Source organism: Triticum aestivum, chromosome 6B (genome assembly GCF_018294505.1).
Source record: "Triticum aestivum cultivar Chinese Spring chromosome 6B, IWGSC CS RefSeq v2.1, whole genome shotgun sequence".
Lineage (NCBI taxonomy): Eukaryota > Viridiplantae > Streptophyta > Magnoliopsida > Poales > Poaceae > Triticum > Triticum aestivum.
The window spans coordinates 127,611,882-127,635,495 of record NC_057810.1 but is presented as its reverse complement, the minus strand read 5'-3'; the positions used below and the strand labels follow the sequence as shown (position 1 = coordinate 127,635,495).

The window sequence follows — 23,614 nt, the reverse complement described above, 5'->3', positions numbered from 1 at the left end:
AGAAGCGCTGGTTTGCAAGAAGCTTATACCAAAACTTGTCCTAATTCGGCCAAAAATTTACCACAGCATGTTGGTGCCATTAGATGACACCACGACAAGTTTCACGATTTTCATGCGTGTTTTGGATTTACAGGAATTTAAAAACCAAGTTTCTCAATGTTTCCGGTCGAGCCACGACGTCCAGATCTTTGAATTTCATTCCCATTTCTTGCATGGGACCTAGAAATTCACCCAAGGACACACATGTGATTTTTCAACCAACTTTGGTGCACTGAAGCATGTTCTTGTAGTTCAAATTTGAATTATGCACATTAAATGCCCAAAAACTCAATTAATGTATAAAGAAGGCCAAACAAACCCGGAATAAATCCAAATTTTAACACGGCACACATATAGTTCTATGTTGGCTCTGTAAAAGAATCAAGAGGTGGGGTAGTGATACGTCTCCGTCGTATCTATAATTTTTGATTGTTCCATGCCAATATTATTCAACTTTTACATACTTTTGGCAACAATTTATATGATTTATTTGGACTTACTTTTTGATCCAGTGCCCAGTGCCAGTTCCTATTTGTTGCATGTTTTTTGTTTCACAGAAAATCCATATCAAACAAAGTCCAAACATGATAAAAATTTACGAAGAATTATTTTGGAATATATGTGATTTTCAGTAGGTGTTCTCAGCGTAAAAACAGGGGCCCACATCCCCCAAGATACACTAGGGCACGCCAGGGGGAGCCAGGCGCGCCCAGGTGTCTTATGCCCTCCTCGAAAGGTGGTTGGGGCCCTTCTTCTGGTGCAAGAAAGATAATTTATGGAAAACAAATCATGTAAAAATTTCAATGCAATCGGAGTTATGGATCTCTGGGAATTTAAGAAACCGTGAAGGGACAGATCTGGGGAACGCGAAATAGAAGAGAACAGAGAGGGAGATTCAATCTCAGAGGGGCCATGGACCAGAGGGGGAACTCTACTCCCAGCTAGGGGTGAGGCCATGGAAGAAGAAGGAGGAGGGGGGCTCTCTCTCCCCCTCTCACCTGGTGGCGCGGAGTGCCACCGGGTCTAGGATCATGACGGCGATCTACATCAACAATCTTGCTACCGTCAACATAAACTTTCTCCCCCTCTATGCAGCGGTGTAACACCTCTTCTCTCTGCTGTAATCTCTACTTAAACATGGTGCTCAACTCCATGTACTATTTCCCAATGATATATTGTTATCCTATGATGTTTGAGTAGATCTGTTTTGTCCTATGGGTTAATCGTGATCTTGGTTGGTATGATTGTATATTTTATTTATGGTGTTGTCCTATGGTGCCCTCAGTCTCGTGCAAACATGAGGGATCCCTGCTGTAGGGTGTTGCAATACGTTCATGATTCGCTTATGGTGGGTTGCGAGAGTGACAGAAGCTTAAACCTGAGTAGGTGGGTTGTTGCGTATGGGATAAAGAGGACTTGATACTTAATGCTATGGTTGGGTTTCACGACCTTAATAATCTTTAGTAGTTGTGGATGCTTGCTAGGGGGTCCAATCATAAGTGCATATGATCCAAGTAGAGAAAGTATGTTAGCTCATGCCTCTCCCTCTGATACGTCTCCAACGTATCTATAATTTTTTATTGTTCCATGTTGTTATATTATCATTCTTGGATGTTTTACAATCATTTTATAATCATATTTTGGTACTGACTTATTGACATAGTGCCCAGTGCTAGTTGTTGTTTTCTGCTTGTTTTTTACATCGCAGGAAATCAATACCAAACGGAGTCCAAATGCACCGAAACTTTTAATGGATTTTTTTTGGACCAGAAGACACATGATGGGCCGAAGAAGTACCAGAGGGGTGCCCTGAGGGGAGCACAACCCACCAGGGTGCGCCACCTCGGTGGCCTCCCGCACCGCTTCTTTGCTCTATAAATACCCCAATATTCCAGAAACCCTAGGGGAGTCAACGAAAATCAATTCTAGTCACCGCAAGTTCCACAAACACCAGATCCAATCTAGACACTGTCACGGAGGGGTTCATCATGTCCATTGGTGCCTCTTCGATGATGCGTGGGTAGTTCATTGTAGACCTACGGGTCCGTAGTTAGTAGCTAGATGGCTTCCTCTCTCTCTCTCTCTCTCTCTCTCTCTCTCTCTCTCTCTCTTGATTCTCAATACAATGGTCTCTTGGAGATCCATATGATTTAAGTCTTTTTGCGGTGTGTTTGTTGGGATTCGATGAACTTTGAGTTTATGATCACATCTATGTTTTTATCCATGAAAGTTATTTGAGTCTTCTTTGATCTCGTATATGCATGATTGAATATAGCCTCATATTTCTTCTCTGATATTCGGGTTTTGTTTGGCCAACTTGATCTATTTATCTTGCAATGGGAAGAGGTGCTTCGTGATGGTTTCGATCTTACAGTGCTTGATCCCAGTGACAGAAGGGGAAACGACATGTATGTATTGTTGCTATTAAGGATAACAAGATGGGGTCTATTTCTACATAAATAGATCTTGTCTACATCATGTCATCATTCTTATTGCATTACTCCGTTTTTCAATGAACTTAATACACTAGATGCATATCCTGGATAGCGGTCGATGTGTGGAGTAATAGTAGTAGATGCAGGCAGGAGTCTGTCTACTAATCTTGGACGTGATACCTATATAATGATCATTGCCTGTATATCGTCATGATTATTTGAAGTTCTATCAATTTCCCAACGGTAATTTGTTTATCCACCATCTGCTATTTTTTCTCGAGAGAAGCCACTAGTGAAACCTACGGCCCCCGGGTCTCTTCTTTAATATATTTGCCTTCGCGATCTATTTTTATTTGCTTTTATTTTCAGATCTATTAAGCCAAAAATACAAAAATACTTTAATGCACTTCATTTTATTTGTGATCTATTTATCCAATCTACTACAACTATCGCCCGCCCACTCGCCAATTTCTGGCGTCGTTACCCGAAAGGGATTGAAAACCCCTTTAACACTTCGGGTTGCAAGTATTTGCTATTTGTGTGTAGGAGTTGTTTACGCTGTGTTGCGTGGTTCTCCTACTGGTTCAATAACCTTGGTCTCATCACTGAGGGAAATACCTACCATTGTTTTACTGCATCATCCCTTCCTCTTTGGGGAAATACCGACGTAGTTCAAGCAAACATCACACTCATATAAAATTACAAGAATGATTACCGGTACTTGTTATCGATTGCCTAGGGACAAATTACTTTCTTGTTGACAAAGGATATCTACCTTTATTACCTTGCAATTTATTTGTAGTTTTATTTTTGCAAGTACTCCTAGTTTTATTCTTGTTCTAGGTAAAGCAAACGTCAAGTGTGCATAGAGTTGTATCGGTGGTCGATAGAACTTGAGGGAATATTTGTTCTGCCTTTAGCTCCTTGTTGGGTTCGACACTCTTATTTATCGAAGAAGGCTACAAACGATCCCTATACTTGTGAGTTATCAAGGCCTTTTTCTGGCGCTATTGCCGGGGAGCAATAGCGTGGGGTGAATATCCTCGTGTGTGCTTGATTGCTTTATCACTAAGTAGCTTTTATTTTCTGTTCTAAATTGTTCTCTATCTTTAGTTATGGATATGGAACACCAAATACCAGAAAAATTAGTTGTACTTGCTACTCATGGAGATGGGGATCCTCTTAAAACCCTTGATGCTCGTTATGTGAAAAATATTATGCAATACTTTGATAATCCTGAGAAAAACCCATTCAACTTGATAATCGGAGACACGTTAGATCAACGTGAATACTTTAGGTATTATCACTTGACACAAAAAGGGAAACTATTATGGGATCAAATTGATATGTTGCATTGGTATGCTTGGAATTTATGCCAGAGATATGATTATACATGTTGCCCTAGGATGAACTCTCCACACCTTCCTTCTTCTTCTGCCCTTGTGTATTTTGGGTGTTGCCACATGTGGCTTTTTTATTATCTTCCTAAATACGTAAGACAATTATTATCCACTATCACCGTCTTTATATATTCATATCAGCCTTGCTATAAGTCGCAGTCAATGTTATATATGTCCTTCAGATCTTACATCAATATCCGGGCAAAATTTTATTTTTAGATTTTCTTTTTTCTTCTTAAATCTCAGTCGAGTGAGACATAGCCACGCCATAAAACAGGGGCTCGAGCGCCATTAATGGAGACGTTGGGAGAGAGGTGGGCGGCGCATGGGGGTCAAAGGGCTCTCCTCCCGATAAGCACGCGCAAGGGTCTGATCAGACGCCTCCCATACTTAAATAGCTAACCCGCACGACGCCTCCTAGCCAATAAAAAAGGGGGCGCATGGTGGCACGTAAATGGTAAGTAGAACACCCATGGTTTCAATAATACTTGTGTTTTCGATTGTAATGTGATAGCACTTGTTCCAAAATGACCTTGTTGGTTGTTAATGTGTGCGCCTTTGCAAATCGGACAAAAAAATTACCACAGCCTGTTGGTGCCATGTCATGACACCATGCCAAGTTTCATGATTTTCAGGCGAGTTTTCAATTTACAGGAATTTAAAAACCAAGTTTCTCGATGTTTCCAGCCAAGCCATGATGCCTAGATGTTTGAATCCCATTCCCATTTCTTGCATGGGACCTAGAAATTCACCCAAGTACACATAAATGAGTTTTTAACCAAATTTGGTGCACTGGAGCATGTGCTTGTAGTTCAAATTTGAACTATGCGCATTAAATGCCTAGAAACTCCTTTTATAGAAAAAAAGACCAAACAAACCTGGAATAATTCCAAGATTTAGCACGAAACTCCCATTGGTCTATGTTGCCTTTGTAAAAATTAAGGGGCCGGAAAAGGCGGCGTATGTTGTTTCACACACGAAGGTGACACATTCCCTCTCGGAACCACGTGCCTTCTTGAGAGAAACTCCGGTTTGCATGAAGCTTATACCAAAGCTTGTCCCAATTCGGCCAAAACAATTACCACAACATGTTGGTGCCATGTCATGACACCATGCCAAGTTTCATGATTTTCATGCGTGTTTTGAATTTACAGGAATTTAAAAACCAAGTTTCTCAATGTTTCTGGCAGTGCCACGATGCCCATATGTTTGAATTTCATTCTCACTTGTTCCATGGGGCCTAGAAATTTACCCAAGGACATACATGTGATTTTTCAACCAACTTTGGTGCACTGGAGCATGTGCTTGTAGTTCAAATTTGAATCATGCACATTAAATGCCCATAAACTCAATTAATGTATAAAAAGGGCCAAACAAACCTGGAATAATTCCAAATTTTAACACGACGCTCATATAGATCTGTGTTGGCTCTGTAAAAAATTCAAGAGGGGGTGCAGTGTATGTCATTTTGCACACAAAGGTGGCTCATTCCCTCTCAGAACCACGAGCCTTCTTGAGAGAAGCGCTGGTTTGCAAGAAGCTTATACCAAAACTTGTCCCAATTTGGCCAAAAAATTTACCACTGCATGTTGGTGACATGACATGACACCATGCCAAGTTTCATGATTTTCATGCATGTTTTGGATTTACAGGAATTTAAAAACCAAGTTTCTCAATGTTTCCGGCCGAGCCACGACGCCCAGATGTTTGAATTTCATTCTCATTTCTTGCATGGGACCTAGAAATTCACCAAATGACACACATGTGATTTTTTAACCAACTTTGGTGCAATTTGAGCATGTGCTTGTAGTTCATATTTGAATTATGCACATTAAATGCCCAAAAACTCAATTGATGTATAAAGAAGGTCAAACAAACCCGGAATAAATCCAAATTTTAACATGACACTCATATAGTTCTATGTTGGCTTTGTAAAAAATCAAGAGGTGGGGCAGTGATACGTCTCTGTCATATCTATAATTTTTTATTGTTCCATGCCAATATTTTTCAACTTTTACATACTTTTGGCAACAATTTATATGATTTATTTGGACTAATCTATTGATCCAGTGCCTAGTGTCAGTTCCTATTTGTTGCATGTTTTTTATTTCACAGCAAATCCATATCAAACAAAGTCCAAACACGATAAAAATTTATGGAGAATTATTTTGGAATATATGTGATTTTTAGGTGGAATCAACGCAAACGGGGGTCCACAGCCCCCAAGATACACCAGGGCACGCCAGGAGGTGCCAGGCGCGCCCAGGTGTCTTATTCCCTCCTCGTAAGGCGGTTGGGGCCCTTCTTCTGGCGCAACAAAGATAATTCATGGAATAAAATCACGTAAAAATTTCAGCGCAATCAGAGTTACGGATCTCTGGGAATTTAAGAAGGGAAAATTTTGTTTTTGCCACTCTAGATTTTGCCAATTTTTCTTATGCCACTCTAGATTTTGACATTTCACTTTTGCCACTATTAGTTTTTTGACAATTATCACAATTTCCATTCTGTGGCAAAAGCAAAATAACTTTATTTTGTTTTTGCCACTCTTAACTTTTGACAAATATCACAATTTCCACTCTGAAAATCTTGCTTTTGCCACGGGAATGGCAATTGTGATAATTGTCAAAAACTAAGAGTGGCAAAAGTGAAATGTCAAAATTTAGCGTGGCATAAGGAAAATTGGCCAAATCTAGAGTGGCAAAAACAAAAATTTCCCATTTAAGAAACCGTGAAGGGGCAGATCTGGGAAACGCAAAACAAAAGAGAACAGAGAGGGAGATCCAATCTCGGAGGGGCTCCCGCCCCTCCGCCGCCATGGAGGCCATGGACGAGAGCGGGAACTCTCCTCCCATCAAGGGGGCTCTCTCCTCCTCTCTCTCGGTGGCGCCAGAGTGCCGCTGGGGCTAGGATCGTGACGGCGATCTACATCAACAATCTTGCTACCATCAACACCAACTTTCTCCCCCTCTATGCAGCGGTGTAACACCTCTTCTCTCTGCTGTAATCTCTACTTAAACATGGTGCTCAACTCGATATACTATTTCCCAATGATATATGGTTATCCTATGATGTTTGAGTAGATCCGTTTTATCCTATGGGTTAATCGTGATCTTGGTTGGTATGATTGTATATTTTATTTATGGTGCTGTCCTATGGTGCCATGTGTCTCGCGCAAACGTGAGGGATCCCCTCAGTAGGGTGTTGCAATACGTTCATGATTCGCTTATGGTGGGTTGCGAGAGTGACAAAAGCTTAAACCCGAGTAGGTGGGTTGTTGCGTCTGGGATAAAGAGGACTTGATACTTAATGCTATGGTTGGGTTTCATGACCTTAATGATCTTTAGTAGTTGCAGATGCCTTATAGGGTTCCAATCATAAGTGCATATGATCCAAGTAGAGAAAGTATGTTAGCTCATGCCTCACCCTCATATAAAATTACAAGAATGATTACCAGTATTTGTTTTCGATTTCCTAGGGACAAATGACTTTCTTGTTGACAAAAGCTATCTACCTTTATTACCTTCCAATTTATTCAAAGTTTTATTTTTGCAAGTAGTCCTAGTTATATTCTTGTTCTACATAAAGCAAACGTCAAGTGTGCATAGAGTTGTATCGATGGCTGATGGAACTTGAGGGAATATTTGTTCTGCCTTTAGCTCCTTGTTGGGTTTGACACTCTTATTTATCGAAGAAGGCTACAAATGATCCCCTATACTTGTGGGTTATCAGGCAGCGTACGTCGTTTCGCACACAAAGGTGACACGTTCCTCTTGAAACCACGAGTCTTCTTGAGAAAAACTCCTGTTTGCAAGAATCTTATACCAAAACTTGTCCCAATTCGACCAAAAAATTAGCACAACATGTTGGTGCCATGACATGACACCATGCCAAGTTTCATGATTTTCATGCAAGTTTTGGATTTACATGAATTTAAAAACCAAGTTTCTCAATGTTTTTGGCTGAGCCACGACGCCCAGATGTTTGAATTTCATTCCCATTTTTTGCAAGGGACCCATAAATTCACCCAAAGACACACATGTGATTTTTCAACAAACTTTGGTGCATTGGAGCATGTGCTCGCAGTTCAGATTTGAATTGTGCACATTAAATGCCTAGAAACTCAACTAATGCATAAAAAGGCTAAACGAACCCGGAATAATTCCTAATTTTAACACGACACTCATATAGTTGCATGTTCACTGCAGATAAATGTTCTAGCAATTCAAACACTATCCTTTCCCTCCGTAACACGATTTTTCTTTCAAAACAGAATGAAAAAAAAATCAGGTATACTACAAATAGTTTACTAGCAAGAATCATGTGGGATGTGATATAAAATATCCGGGCGCACTGTCTTGTCTAGCTTATGCAAGAAGCTTCGTCGTCTACAGTCCACCGCCCGCGCTTGAACCACACTTGCGCGCCAGTTTCTCACGGCACCGAGCGAAAAAATCCTGCCACCGCGGAAATATCTATCTCCCCGCCCCCTCCCCCCACCAAAAGCCACATTTCCACTGTTCCTCCTTGCTTTCCAAGTTCAAACCTTCATTGCTGCTTACTGGCAGCGCTGCCTCCTCGCCGGCGACCCTTCTTGCAGCGTCACCCCCTCGCCGACGATCCTTCTTCTTGCTGCGCGGGTATATAAGGCATACCCAGTAAAGCTTACAAGTAAACCACATATGGAGATGGCGACTAAAGTTGTTGTTTCCATTTTTATAGAATTTCAAGATTACAATGGATCTACGAAAAGATCGTGTATTTACAACTACAATGGAATAGTATACAAAGTCAACACCAATGATTAAATAGAATTTATGGCTACATAAACCGTTGAAGATAGTTCTAAACCTAGGCCAAAACGAACCGGTGCAGGTAGTTTACTGAAACCCTTGAATTCGGAATATGGGAAAGTCGCCCCGGGTTGGGGGACTACTCCTTTTATGGGGGTCGCAATGGCTTTATTCGCTATATTCCTATCTATCATTTTAGAAATTTATAATTCTTCCGTTTTACTGGATGGAATTTTAACTAATTAGGTTTCTACTAACTAAAACTAGGAAGTCAGAGTTTTTCCATCCAAAAAAGCCTTTCTAGTTTAAGATCTACATTTCTAGATATTATGGTAGTTCGACCGCAAACTTAAAAATAGAGTGAATAACCAAGATTTCTTGCCGATACTCTAATAAAAAAGAAATCTATTCAATGAATAGGATAAGATCCATTGAGTTCTCTTCGCGTTCCTTTGTGAAAGAGTAGAATGAGAAAGCTAATGAATCTTAAACCCATTGATAAAAAGAAAAAAAGAGGATAAATAATAATAATATAGTATAGTTAGGGAATAAAAGAGGATTTGGGGATAGAGGGACTTGAACCCTCACAACATATAAAGTCGACGGATTTTCCTTTTACTAGAAATTTCATTGTTATCAGTATTGACATGTAGAATGGGACTCTCTCTTTGTCCTCATCCGATTAATCCACTTTTTTAAAGATCTCGAAAACTTTGAATTTGTGAAGATGCGGACTACCTGCACCTGGACAGAAAGACCCTATGAAGCTTTACTGTTCCCTGGGATTGGCTTTGGGCCTTTCCTGTGCAGCTTAGGTGGAAGGCGAAGGAGGCCCCTTTCAGGGGGGGCCGAGCCATCAGTGAGATACCACTCTGAAAGAGCTCGGATTCTAACCTTGTGTCAGACCCGCGGGCCAAGGGACAGTCTCAAGTAGACAGTTTCTATGGGGGTAGGCCTCCCAAAAGGTAACGGAGACGTGCAAAGGTTTCCTCGGGCCAGACGAACATTGGTCCTCGAGTGCAAAGGCAGAAGGGAGCTTGACTGCAAGACTCACCCGTCGAGCAGAGACGAAAGTCAGCCTTAGTGATCCGATGGTGCCGAGTGGAAGGGTCGTCGCTCAACGGATAAAAGTTACTCTAGGGATAATAGGCTGATCTTCCCGAATAGTCCACATCGACGGGAAGGTTTGGCACCTCGATGTCGGCTCTTCGCCACCTGGAGCTGTAGGTGGTTCCAAGGGTTGGGTTGTTCGCCCATTAATGCGCATCGATATGGTCAGGTAATCCACACTCTACCCACACCATCCTCCTCCTTGCCCATCTCACATGCCCCAACCGATGGTGTGACACCTTCCGCCCAAATCACTGTCTCGTCCTCCAATTAATTAAGTGTCGCCCACAGCCATTTTGCACGTAGTATAGCATGGAGCTCAATAGCATCTGGCAGTGGAGAAGCAAATCGTGGCCGCACGCGCAGATGAGTTCGTGATGGCTGCCAAGCATGTTGACCTCCAAATCTTGGAGGAGCACCTCGTCTTCGAGGCCACCATCGACACCTCCACGTGGTTGTCTACTTTAAAATACAGTTCGTGTTGTTTTATTGAGGCCACCGCCAGTGCCTGATTTGTACTTTGTAATGTTAATATGCAATCTAATATTCTTAAATGTAATATTCAATTAACATTTTGATCCAACAATTGCTACATTTCGTAGTAGTTCTCAAGCATTCTTGGTTTCGTTAACTGTCTTATCTTGTAGTATATGTTCTATTCTGCAATGTCATGCTCAATTAACTGTTTTGGTTCATTTGTTTTGATGTATAGTTAACTGTTTGGTTCAATTCTGCAATTTCATTTTCATTTGGTGTGGGTACATTTTCGTATTATTATGCATGTGAGAAATAAATTGAATTTGGTTGTACTCAATACACGAGAAACACATATAATTGTTCTATCCAAGTTGTTTACCATGCTTGGTTCGGTTAGCTGGCTTTTCCATTCATCTCAAGTTAACTATTGGATATGCAATTTGTTTATTTTGCAATAATATATTCTACTGATAGTATGGCAACTCTCAGATTACCTGATCAAGATCTTCCTTATATGTGTTGCAGGGAAACAATGGGAGGCATTGCGGTTTACCATCGAGATTTGCTCAATCATGATCCTTTCGCTAATAGCACATTTTGTGCGGTTGCAGGAATCATTCTAATATTTAGGTTTCTTACAATTTAGTCTTGCACATGTAGGTCCTGCTGTCAGAGGCTTAGACCCACTATTTGACCCATTTTGCATATGGGGAAATGAGATGTCCATGAATATCAGTCAAGTCAAGAAACACAGAAAGATTGTTAGGATAAAGAAACTTGCGACGAATAACAGCAAGATCTTTATTTGCATAATGAAGAAGACATCAGTCAACTATAGGATGGCACTAACTCTTTTACCTTGTTTTTCCCCTTGTGCCATTTCAAAATTTATAACGGCGATTTATGCATATCTTTGTTTTCAGTACTCTCCAAAGCAGTTCACCGATGATTACCTCTCAGACCACCTGCATGGTCAAGAGGCGATGAAGGTATTCATTCAACACCCACGGTAAAATATTGAAGTCTTCCTCAAGATGACGAAGGTTGGGCGGGCAATTATCCATAGCCACTGGCCTAAAGTTGCAAGGACATTCAACATCACTGAAGGCTCAATATTCGCCTTCCGCTTCTGCAGTTTCCCAGATGAGATTCATCTTTCTATTTACCGTGTATGATTCTACTTTCGAAAGGTTTTGATGTTGCATGTGAAACTTGGTGCTGCTACGTAATGGCGTAGCTAGCTATATCCCTATATGGTGTAACTGAGTGCTGAAGCTATCTGATGTAATTCGATTATGAAATCATGGTTGTCGTTATACGGATATGAAATATATGGTGTGTTTTATAAGAAATGTCAATTTGATTACTACATGGATTACCAATAATAGGACAATTACGCTGCTTATTTGGGTTTTCTATTGCAGATGGTTTCTCAAACAATACCATGGGTGATGAACTCAAAGAACCCACACGGTTTCTAGAAAGTAGGCGTGTTGGATCAATGAAGAATTGCACATGACTTCGGCCAGTGAACTGTTTGCGTTAGGCCAACTTGCACAAATGTTTCCACATAAAAAAATTGTGTGTGATATACATACGAACGGAAACGTTTTTCTGGGGTTCACTGTATGGGATGCACATATGAATGGAAACGATTGGTCTTGGATGCCTCCCCCAATCGCACACAAGCTCATTTTGTGTAGCATGTGTGATCAGAGGGCCATCCCCGACGGTTTCTGAGCCGGGTGGGAAGGACCCCCTCCCCCCCTATCGCACACACTAACGAGGTGACGGCTTAAAACTCCTCGCGGAAAGGGGGTAAAAACCGTTTGTATAGGATGTCTTTGCACCAGTGAGTGGATATAAATATATTAAGCATACACCCGATATCTACATAACTAGGATGCACACAAACAACATCAACGCACACACAAAAACACGGTGATAAAGAGTACAGTCATACAAGACCAAAGTTATGCCGAAGCAAGAGAAAAAAATCCCCAAAGCGATCAAAACATCGATCGACAAGGATAATGATGTTCTTCAACAGCAACACCGTCAAGAAGGAAACAACACTCGGGCATCGACATGACCGGGTCCAACCATCATAGTCTAGATTCAAGGTTTTCAGCCCGAAGAACAAGTCCGAGCAATGCCTTAAACAAGGTAACGACGTAAAAACATCAACATTGTCAGGTATAACCCACTCAGGTCTGATCCTAGGGTTTTCACCTCGGAGTTCAAGACCTGGTACTCAGAAAGCACTACCAAATCGGAGTCAATCATGTGTTGTTGTCACCATTTTTTGTGATCCTAGCAACTGCATGCGCTGACATACAAATACCACCACCATCGTTGCACAACTATATCCTCTACATCAAATCGTCATCCATTGATTGCATCTCGCCGTAGAAGGCAAACTAGAAAAAGTGAGAGTCACCAAAACCCACAACAGAGCTGAATATTGTAGCAGCATGACAATGCCATACACCGGGGATGATCTCCGGCAGGGGAGCCCGTCAGCAGACCCCGACAGGGGGCCTGCAAAGCTCACCAAGGAGACAAAGATGAAAGGGAGCCCCAGGCGACCAACAGGCACCTCCAGGACCATCTTTCCCTGAAGTCATTAGGGTGGCAACCAAGATGCGATTTGCTCTATGTAAAACCCTAGCCCCCATTGTGTATATAAGGTGGAGGGCTATGGGTGCTAACGACTTTCCCCTCCATCACAACTTCATCCTCGCGCCTGTGGTCCAAAGCTTATGTGACGATAATGACAACACCAAGATGGGGCAAGCCGTACATCACCATTCCGCTCCATTGTCGCATTCTTCAACTGGTCACTCATTGTTGTTGTCGTGCTGTTGTTTTCGCTGACTAAACCACCAGCCCATCCTCGAGCCATCTCCAATCATATGCAATCTGTCGTCGATAACCACGGTAGCCGACTACCACCGGCCAGATGGCTTCATGGCCTGGCAGTCGGATTGGGAACAAAAGTAGAGGGCACGTGTCCTAGTGCCTTGTGCTAGGGCAGCAACACATCCTCCCGGAGCGCACATGTGCACGGGAATAGGGACATGTCGCCAGCCCTGAAACACGACAAACGACACATCTTGGGAACAGGGACATGTCGCCGGCCACCTGAAACACGACAAATGACACATCTTGTAGTGTTGCCACCCAATTAAAATTGATCTGCTTTTGATCGATGGAGAGCACGCCGTAATCGTCGCCATCTGAAGATCAGATGACCGCCACCAAGGATCCACCATCCATCATCTCGATGCTACCGCGCCGCCAGCCATCGAACGAGGAGCCTCCACCCGCCATCTCGATGCCAGAACAGAGAGGCCCCGTCACCGCCACCGCCGCACATACTTCTCTCGACGATGGCCTCTGGCGGCTGTAAGGAGGAGCAGGCAACGGGGGCCGGAGTTTGTGCAGATCGGATCACCGCCTGTGCCGCCTACGGTCTAGTGAAAACCTAAATGACTTAAATGAATGGTCGCTCATGTGTCTCGGTTGATACATCCATAACACCAAATGTTCATTCCTTTTGCCCATGTGAAAACATGGAGATGAACATGCATATGAGCCTAGATTCCATAAAACACAGCTAGCTAGTGCCCATTAGATTCCATGGACCAAAACCCTTCCAATGCCAAAAGGGTAAACAACACATGATGAGATGCACCAAAACAAGAAGAACAATGATACTCTAACTGTAACTTGGAACATAAGCATCACCCAATCACTTTCAACCCACATGGCATTTTCCCCTCAGTTGGGGCCCACCAAGTTAATCATTGCCCTTCCTTCCACGGTCTTATCTCTCTGCCAACAAGCAAGCAGGTCACTTCGCTGTCTTCAAGCTTGCCCACGTACTCGGATCGCTACAAGCATAAGAAATACAGGAAATAATTCTCTTCTTCTTCTTCTTCCACGGCTCACCACAGGTTGTTGATCCACTTGCAAGCCGGACCAGACAGATAAACTGCCAGATAAGAGCATTGCAGCGGCAAGTCCACGTGATCCCATTTATATACGGGCACATACATACGCAAATCCCATCCTCCTTGACCTGACCTTGAGATCTTGATCGGATCAAGCTGATCCAAGAAACAGGCCGGCCACCAAGCTCTGTCCTGTTGCCGGCCAGGACAGGCATGGAGGAAGACCAGAGCCCGGGGCTCGGGCTCGTCGCAGAGACGCCTGGTCTCAAGCACGGCAATGGCGTCAGCAACAGCTCGGAGGACCCAGGGAGCGCCGGCGACGGCATCAGCTCCCTGGAGAAGCCCCTGCTGAAGAGAAGCAACACGCTCACCTCCAGCCACCTCGCCATGGTCGGCGCCAAGGTCTCGCACATCGAGAGCCTCGACTACGAGTGAGTATTCTACTGCTCGATCCATACTTACAATTCTGTTCGTGCAATCAGATTGTTTGCTTTGTGAATTGAGCTGAGCTGCCATGAATGGTGCGCCTGCAGGATCATCGAGAACGATCTGTTCAAGCACGACTGGAGGAGCCGGTCCAACGTGGAGGTGCTGCAGTACATCTTCCTCAAGTGGTCGCTGGCGTTCCTGGTGGGGCTCCTCACCGGCGTCATAGCGTCGCTCATCAACCTCGCCATCGAGAACATCTCCGGCCTCAAGATGCTCCACATGGTCCACCTCGTCAGGGAGAAGAGGTACGGCGAGATCTATCTAGAGACGGCGGGACCAGAGTTTGCTGGTCGGGGAATTAATTATGTTCTATCTGTGCATTCAGGTACTGGGCCGGCTTCTTCTACTTCTCCGGCTTCAACTTTGTGCTGACGTTCATCGCCGCCGTGCTCTGCGTCGTCTTCGCCCCCACCGCCGCCGGCCCGGGCATCCCCGAGATCAAGGCCTACCTCAACGGCGTCGACACGCCCAACATGTTCGGCGCGCCGCAGCTTATCGTCAAGGTACTAATAATAAAGCCTTGAACCTTTCTTCTCCTGTTCATGTTCCACCAGGCTGAAATTGGAAATGTGTGATGCGACTACTCGAAGCTGCAAGAGAGACATTAATAGATGGAATTTTTTCCGTACTTTGGTCAGATCATAGGCAGCATCTGCGCGGTGTCGTCGGGGCTGGATCTGGGCAAGGAAGGCCCGCTGGTGCACATCGGCGCGTGCCTCGCCAACCTGCTCAGCCAGGGCGGCTCCGGCCGGTTCCGCCTCCGGTGGCGGTGGCTGCGCTACTTCAACAACGACCGCGACCGGCGCGACCTCATCACCTGTGGCGCGTCGTCCGGCGTGTGCGCGGCGTTCCGGTCGCCCGTAGGCGGCGTGTTGTTCGCGCTGGAGGAGGTGGCCACGTGGTGGCGCAGCGCGCTGCTGTGGCGCACCTTCTTCAGCACGGCCACCGTGGTGGTGGTGCTGCGCGGCTTCATCGAGGTGTGCCGCGGCGGGCGGTGCGGCCTCTTCGGCGAGGGCGGGCTCATCATCTTCGACGTCAGCGACGTCACCGTCCGATACCGGCTCGGCGACCTCCTCCTGGTCACGCTCGTCGGCGTCATCGGCGGCGTCCTCGGCGCGCTCTACAACCACGTCCTCCACATGGTGCTCCGGCTCTACAACCTCATCAACGACAAGGGCCGGATGGCGAAGCTGGCGCTGGCGCTGGCCGTGTGCGTGTTCACGTCGGCGGGGCTGTACGTGCTCCCCTTCGCCGTGCCGTGCACCCCGTGCGACCCGGCGTTCGGCGCCGCGTGCCCGGCCACCGGGAGGAGCGGCAACTTCAAGCAGTTCAACTGCCCGGCCGGGCAGTACAACGACCTGGCCACCCTCCTGCACGCCACCAACGTGGACGCCACGCGCAACATCTTCTCCACGGGCACCCCCGGCGAGTTCCGGCTGGACTCGCTGCTCATCTTCTTCGCCATCTACTGCGTGCTGGGGCTCTTCACCTTCGGCATCGCCGTGCCGTCGGGGCTCTTCCTCCCCATCATCCTCATGGGCGCCGCCTACGGCCGCATCGTGGCGCTCGTGCTCCAGAGCACGGTGGCGGCGAGCATCGACCACGGGCTCTACGCCGTGCTCGGCGCGGCGGCGCTCATGTCGGGCTCCATGAGGATGACCGTCTCGCTCTGCGTCATCTTCCTGGAGCTCACCAACAACCTGCTCCTGCTCCCCATGACCATGTTCGTGCTGCTCATCGCCAAGACCGTCGGCGACGCCTTCAACCCCAGCATCTACGAGATCATCCTGGACCTCAAGGGGCTTCCCTTCCTAGAACCCAAGCCGGAGCCATGGATGAAGGACCTCACCGTGGGCGAGCTCGCCGCCGCGAAGCCGCGCACCATCAGCCTCCAGGTGGTGGAGAAGGTGTCCACCGTCCTCGAGGTGCTGCAGAACACCGGCCACAACGGGTTCCCCGTGGTGGACCGGCCAAGGCCCGGCCTGTCGGAGCTGCACGGGCTGGTCCTCCGGTCGCACCTCGTGGCCGTGCTGAGGAAGCGGTGGTTCCTGGCGGAGAAGAGGAGGACGGAGGAGTGGGAGGCCAGGGAGCGGTTCTCGTCGGTGGAGCTCGCCGACAAGAACTGCAAGATCGACGACCTCGAGCTCACGCCGGAGGAGCTGGAGATGTACGTGGACCTCCACCCGTTCACCAACACGACGCCGTACACCGTGGTGGAGACCATGTCGGTGGCCAAGGCCGTGGTGCTGTTCCGCTCCGTCGCGCTCCGGCACATGCTCATCATGCCCAAGTACCAAGGCCCCGAGGTGAGTCCAGTCGACTCCAATGGCTTTTCAAGCATCATCAACCTGTTCTTGCACATTTGGATCTGATGATGGATTGATTTTGGCGTGCAGATATCTCCGCTTGTGGGGATCTTGACGAGGCAGGACCTGAGGGCGCACAACATCCTCGGCGCGTTTCCTCACCTGGCGAAGAAGAGCAAGACGCACTAAAGCTCAAGCTGAAAGCTACTAGCAGCAGCAATTTTGGGAATTATTACTGTCGACATGTTTCCTGTCTTGAAGCAAGAGCCACATGGTTCACTTGCTGGCGCCATGATTCTTTCTTTTCCTCCTCATTCTTCTCTGTAAGTAGGTTCAGGATTTGTCTGCGTCTCATTTTTCTTTTCTTCGGGGAATGGCTGAATAATTTACTGCCCATGTACAATCACACATACGCCCAAGATGCAATAAGCAGAGTTTTTTTCTTTAAGTTTCAAATTTTCTATTATTGGAAAGCAAGATGTTCCAACATTTTGTAACTGATTTTTATTTTGTTTTTTCATCTTTTTGGCACTTCTGTTGGATTTCGCTGTCAGCTTTGACATCCACGTTAGAACACGCGATCGTCAAATATAATATGTTTACTGGTTCTATTATGCTTTTGTAATTGTTTAAGTTGTATATGCTGGAAAGAATAGTCAAATACAGTACTCTCTTCGTTCTAAATATAATATGTTTTGAATATTTTAATCTAAACTACATACAGACTGAGATGCGTACACATGATTTAGAAGGAAAAAAAACTAAAGCATCTTATATTTGTGAACGGAGGAACTAGTTTTTGTTATGTTTGGATCCACGGAAGGTGGAGTCGGTTTCACCTAAATTTCCCTGATAATTATGAACACATGTACAGAAACTTCTCGACAAGATCATTTTATTTACTGAACTTGGAAAAGTGTAAATTGCGGGGCATAAATGTCAGGACCCCAATCCTAAGTCACACCGATCTAGCATGTAACACATCATATCACTTTGCGGCCTCACGTACGGTATTTCCACGGGTGTCACCTTACCTGGCCCGGACCGTTTGCGCCTTTTAGCTCACGTATATGATAGTGCCGCTAGCATCCATATGACAAAGAACCCGGGCTGACATGACTAGTCGTGAACCCAATGTGGCACTAACTTACAGGGACAGACATACATGACCCAGCAACGAACGTGTCGGTCATCAGCGAGTGAATCCGGACTGTAGCAACTGGGCTAGCAGGACTCCGGTAAACCGGGCTGTAGCAGGCTAACAGGACTCCGGTAGACACCGCGTGACATTTCCCCGAAGGGACAGACACAGGAACGAAGAATGACACATGCCGGCCAACCTAAGTGTTCCAAAGCAGTAGCAAGCTACCAAGGCTCAGTGGAAGCACTAGGAGACATTTTCCGATAAGAGAGCCTACCAAGGATAAACAACTAGATAGTCAGATCCCACACATACCAAGCATTTCAATAACATACACACAATATGCTCGATATGTGCAAATACAACATGGCATCACAACATGACTCTACGACTCAAGTATTTATTCAATAGGCTCTGAGGAGCGAGATATTACAAACATGGGTCTCACGACCCAACATTCAGAGCATACAAGTCAAAGCACAAGCGGAATCTTAACATGTCTGAGTACGGACATCTACAAATGAAAAAGGCTGAGAAGCCTGACTATCTACCAGATCCTACCGAGGGCACAAGATCGTAGCTGAGGTAACAAGCTAAACATCGAAGTCCACGTGGAACTACTAGCGAGACTGAAGTCTCTCTGCAAAAACATAAATTAAGCAACGTGAGTACAAATGTACCCAGCAAGACTTACATCAGATCTAACTACATATGCATCATTATCAACAAGGGGTTGGTGGGGTTTAACTGCAGCAAGCCAGCTTTGACTCAGTGGCTAACCTGAACTACAACTGCAAGTAAATCTTTTGAGGTGACGCACACGAGTCCACATATTCACCATATCAATACACCACTATGGATCCGCTTCCATCTCCCCACGAGAGCGCCATCCATAGCACTCACGCTTATCTTGCGTATTTTAGAGTATCCACTTTCACTTGTCTATAAACTGTACAGGCAACCCAAAAGTCCTTTACCGCGGACACGGCTATTCGAATAGATCATATTAACCCTGCAGGGGTGTACTTCTTCACACATGCTCTCACCACTTACCGCCATTTACACGACATGTACTCGGCAACCTTCAAGCGGAAGCCCAGCGAGGGTGTCGGCCACGACCTGACTAACCACACAAGTCTCTCGTCCAGATTTATCGCCTATTCGGGTTCTATCCGCAAGGAGATCCGGCCGGGGTGTCGCTCACGGCCCCAAACGATGTGAGCAGGGTTCCCAAGCCCACCATCCGGGTGCCACTTGGTACACCGTGCCACTGTGCCTAGTCTGTCCCAAGCCCACCTGTACCGGGTGCCACTTGGTAGACTACTAACACTAATTACAAATACCAGAAACTAGTTGCAACTCCTGGACAGAGATCAAGTTGATTAATAAGTCGAGAGGGGCACTTAAGCATTCCAATGCGTGGTAGTAGGTGGTCATGGATCACAAACACAGAACTCAGTTCCTGAGGACGGTTTCAATGAGACAACCCACCATGTACTCCTACATGGCCTCTCACCGCTACCTTTACCAAATCGTGTTCACACACTTAGCTCTCAACAGTAGGACATGTTCACACACCTCCAATTCATCCCCGATGAACCAGACCTGACACAACTCTAAGCAATAGCAGGCATGACAACAAGCATGAATGAGTAGGCACATCAGGGCTCAAACAACTCCTACTCATGGTAGTGGGTTTCATCTATTTACTGTGGCAATGACAGGTCATGCAGAGGATAAAGGGGTTCAACTACCGCAGCCAGTAACAGTTGAATCGTTGTTGTCCTAATGCAGTAAAAGAGAGCAGGAGCGAGAGAGTGGGATTGTATCGGAATGAACAAGGGGGGTTTGCTTGCCTGGCACTTGTGAAGATAGTAATAGTTCTTCATCGGTGTCATCAAACTCATCGTCGGAACAACGTCTACTGAGAGGGGACAAATACCGGCAAACAAGGAAGAACACAATCAATGCTATGCAATAATATGATGCATGATCATGACATGGCAATATGATGCGGTTTGAGCTAATGCAACTAGCAACCAGATAAATGAAGTTGGTTTGAATCCAAGATTCAAATTCAAACTCCATATGTGGATATTTAAATGCCATTCATATGATTTGTCCTAAACAGCAGCTATAAGTTGTTCTAACATGCATGAAAATGGTACAGATGGATAGATTGGATTTTTCTGATCATTTTTCATATATAACTTATTTAATTTGGAGTTACGGTTGAATTTCTATGAATTTTAGAAGTTTTGGTTATTTTCTGGAATTTCTTGTAAAAGAATAAATCCAGAAAATGAGTCATTGCGTCAGCAGTGTGTCAGGGTGACGTCAGTGGTCAACGGGGCTGGTCCAGGTCAAACCTGACCAGTGGGGTCCACATGTCAGTGACTAACTAACTAATCTAAATTAATTAGTGTTAAACTACTACTAACTAAAAATGTTAGTGGAGTAATTAAACTTAATTAAAAACTAATCTAGGATTAGCTGGGGCCTGGGGCCACTCGTCAGTGACTCAGGGGAAGTCAAACTAGGGGCAAACCGGGTCAAACTCGCTGGAGTTGACCCGGGGCTCGTCGCCGGCAGGGCCAGGGACGGCGAAGAGGTGCGGGTTTCCTCCTCCGGTGACCAAATCGACGGCGGAGAGCGGCTACGTGGAGCTGGAGCTTGCGCGCGTCAAGTGGTGGTGGCGGTTGGGCCTGGGGTGGCCGGAGTTGTCGCCGGCGTCGACCTTGGCGGTCGCCGGAGCTCGGGTGAGCTCGGGGTCGATGCTACGGTGGCCGGGGAGGCTCGTGCGGGGCACCTATGTGCTCTACGTGGCGTGGGAAGGGAGTTGAGCACGACGGCCGGACCGCTAGGTGGCCGGAGGCTCAGCGGCGGCGGTCACAGGTGGCGGCGCATGCGGGCGAGCAAGGTGCGGCGGCTACGGCGCACGAGAGCGAGAACGGAGAGGGGGAAAAGGTTCGGTGGCTCACGGCGGTTGCAGCAGACGTCGAAGCGGGCTCGGGGAAGGCCGGATGGCGACAAGTCGACGATGGGGATCCGCGGCGGCCGACAATGAAGAAGAGGTCGGTGACGGTGTTTTGAGGCGTCCGGCGTCGAGTGAGTCGACGGAGAGGACGAGGGCGTCAAGGCGGAGGCCATGGACACGTCGGCGAGGCGAGGGAGGGCATGTGGCCGCGGTGGTTCTAGTCGGCGGCGACGGCTGCGCTCGGTGAGATGGGGAATGGCGAGGGAGAGAGGCAGGGGGCGTGTGAGGTGTCTGCGGGGTCGGGGCGGCAACGTGAAGCCTGCCCAGGTGTCCACGGGCGCGGGCGATAAGCAGGTGGCGCCGTGGCGAGCTCGCGCTCGTCGGCGTCACCTCTGTGCCTGCCTGGCGAGGACGAAGCAGCTGGCTGGCATGGGCCAGCACAGTGCTGGGCCTGCCAGGTGGGCTGCCAGGTGGGCTGCGGCCAGGTAAGTTCCCTCCTTCTCTTTTATTACCTGTTTTCTATTTTTTTGTAACTGTGTGGCTTTATTAAAAATACTTAGACATCTTTAAAAATCCTGAAAATAATCAGGGGCTCTGTTTAGATTATTTCCAACAGCCCACACTTATTTTAAGAATTATTTGGGCATTTAAAATATTTACTAGGATTTAAATGCCCAAATGCAAAGTATATATGATTTAATTCAGTGACCAAATATGTCATGGAAAAATGTGCAACACCTCTGGTTATGGTTCTACCATTTTCCAGAAATGATGATCATTTTTGAAAGCCATTTGGATTCACTGAAATTATTTTTAGGTTGAACCTAATTGAATTCCATTTGGTACTAGGGTTTGGACTTCCCCATTTCAAGTTTCTATCAAAGTTTAAACATGATGCACACATGAATTTAGCCTAGTGCAATGCCAAAAGCTAGGGATGTGGCAACTCACCCCTACTAAACAAGAATCTCGTCCCGAGATTCAGGCGTAGGGTAAGATGAAGGGGAAATACAACTAACGCAATCTTCATGATCCAGGTTGCACTTCAAATGAACGTTGATTCGATCACCATGTTTGTCTCGACGTCTTGCTCTGAGATCTCCATCTAACATGACAACGAGAGGAAAGGGACAACTCCAGAAGAATCGATCTTCTCGAAGATCAATCAACTTAGGATCAACTCACAGAGTAAGTCATAGCAACATCTATCGAGCTGAGGCACGAAGCATACATCTAGAGGAATGGAGTGGAACGGATGACGAAGGTTCACTAGGTAGACAACAATTCCACACTTAAGAGGGTGGTGAATGGTTGTCAACGTAGCGAGGAGTTGAATTGCCATGATACCATAACGAGACATTTTGGAGGAGGTGACTCGTGGAATCATCCCTTAAGTGGCAAAAAGAATTGCATTTGATTCAGAGATCATTGAAACTCTTTATACCAGCCTAAGGCAATTCTCGAGCGATCGTTTGGAGGGGTTCGGTAGAATGGCATACCCGGATTAGAATGGATGGTGTGGATTACCTTGTTGAAAACAACACAAGGGATGATTTTAGTAACTGGGGAGAAGCTCAACAGTAGATAGTGAGTCCACTTGTTTGAAAACTTATAGCATAATCGAGGAAACTGAGAGCAATCCCAGTTAGTGCTGATGATAACACCTAGCGCTTGTGCATGCTCTCAAGAACTTGAGCACTTCCATATTCATCAAGGTTTACCAATATCCGTGTCAAGGATCCTGGCAACACAACATACCACCATGATGGATAGTGATGGACGATGCAGATGCAAAGGAAGATAACACCTTCTCAAATTTCACCTTAGCGAGGCCAAGGAATCAAAATCTGGAAGATCGACCGAGAGACATTTAGCACTCCGCTTCTAATGTTCTCCTTGATGTACTAGCGTAACCCATTCATAGATATGGTTTGATATCTAGAACATCAAGTAAAAGATCGGACTTCGGGAACACAAAAATCATAAGGCTCAACTAGGGAGTAAATCCTATGAAGTCCTTATGGGGAGGTGGCCAACTTCCTCAATCAAGATACTACAATAATGGGTCTTCCGGTTGGGTGTGTTGGCCACGACATCCACTTACCGGGTTACAGAGAGACCAATATTATAGTTCTTGGGAAATGTTCCAACCATCATATCTGCCTGAGATTCAGATCTGGTTGGTGTCAGAATAATCCAGACTCATCGAGTCTAGGAAGAAAAATGAAAGTTTGCAACACAAATTGACGAGATGACGTTGCGAGATTCTCGGGAAATGAACTACGATAGCAAGCTCCAAAACATGAGCTGGTTCTGCTACACACGTGTGAACACGCTGTCCCAGACAAACATGATCACATGGTAGTCTTACAATAAAACACTATCGAGTTTTGGTAGGGAACCATCATCGAGGATATCAAAGTGCATTCATAAGTCCGGATTAGCTCTTATGAAGGAACTCCTTCTCCTTGAACAAATCAGTCAGTGGCTT

At 45.9% G+C, this 23,614-nt stretch overlaps 1 protein-coding gene across 1 annotated transcript; it reads left to right on the top strand.

Moving 5' to 3' along the window:
* The first annotated feature begins 14,141 nt into the window (after window positions 1-14,141).
* Window positions 14,142-17,614, top strand: LOC123136113 (chloride channel protein CLC-b). The gene is made up of 5 exons (XM_044555408.1): window positions 14,142-14,641; window positions 14,744-14,944; window positions 15,025-15,202; window positions 15,338-17,005; window positions 17,096-17,614. Exons 1-5 carry the CDS (start codon window positions 14,424-14,426, stop codon window positions 17,192-17,194), a joined length of 2,364 nt encoding a protein of 787 aa, XP_044411343.1. The 5' UTR covers window positions 14,142-14,423; the 3' UTR covers window positions 17,195-17,614.
* Window positions 17,615-23,614: the final 6,000 nt, after the last annotated feature.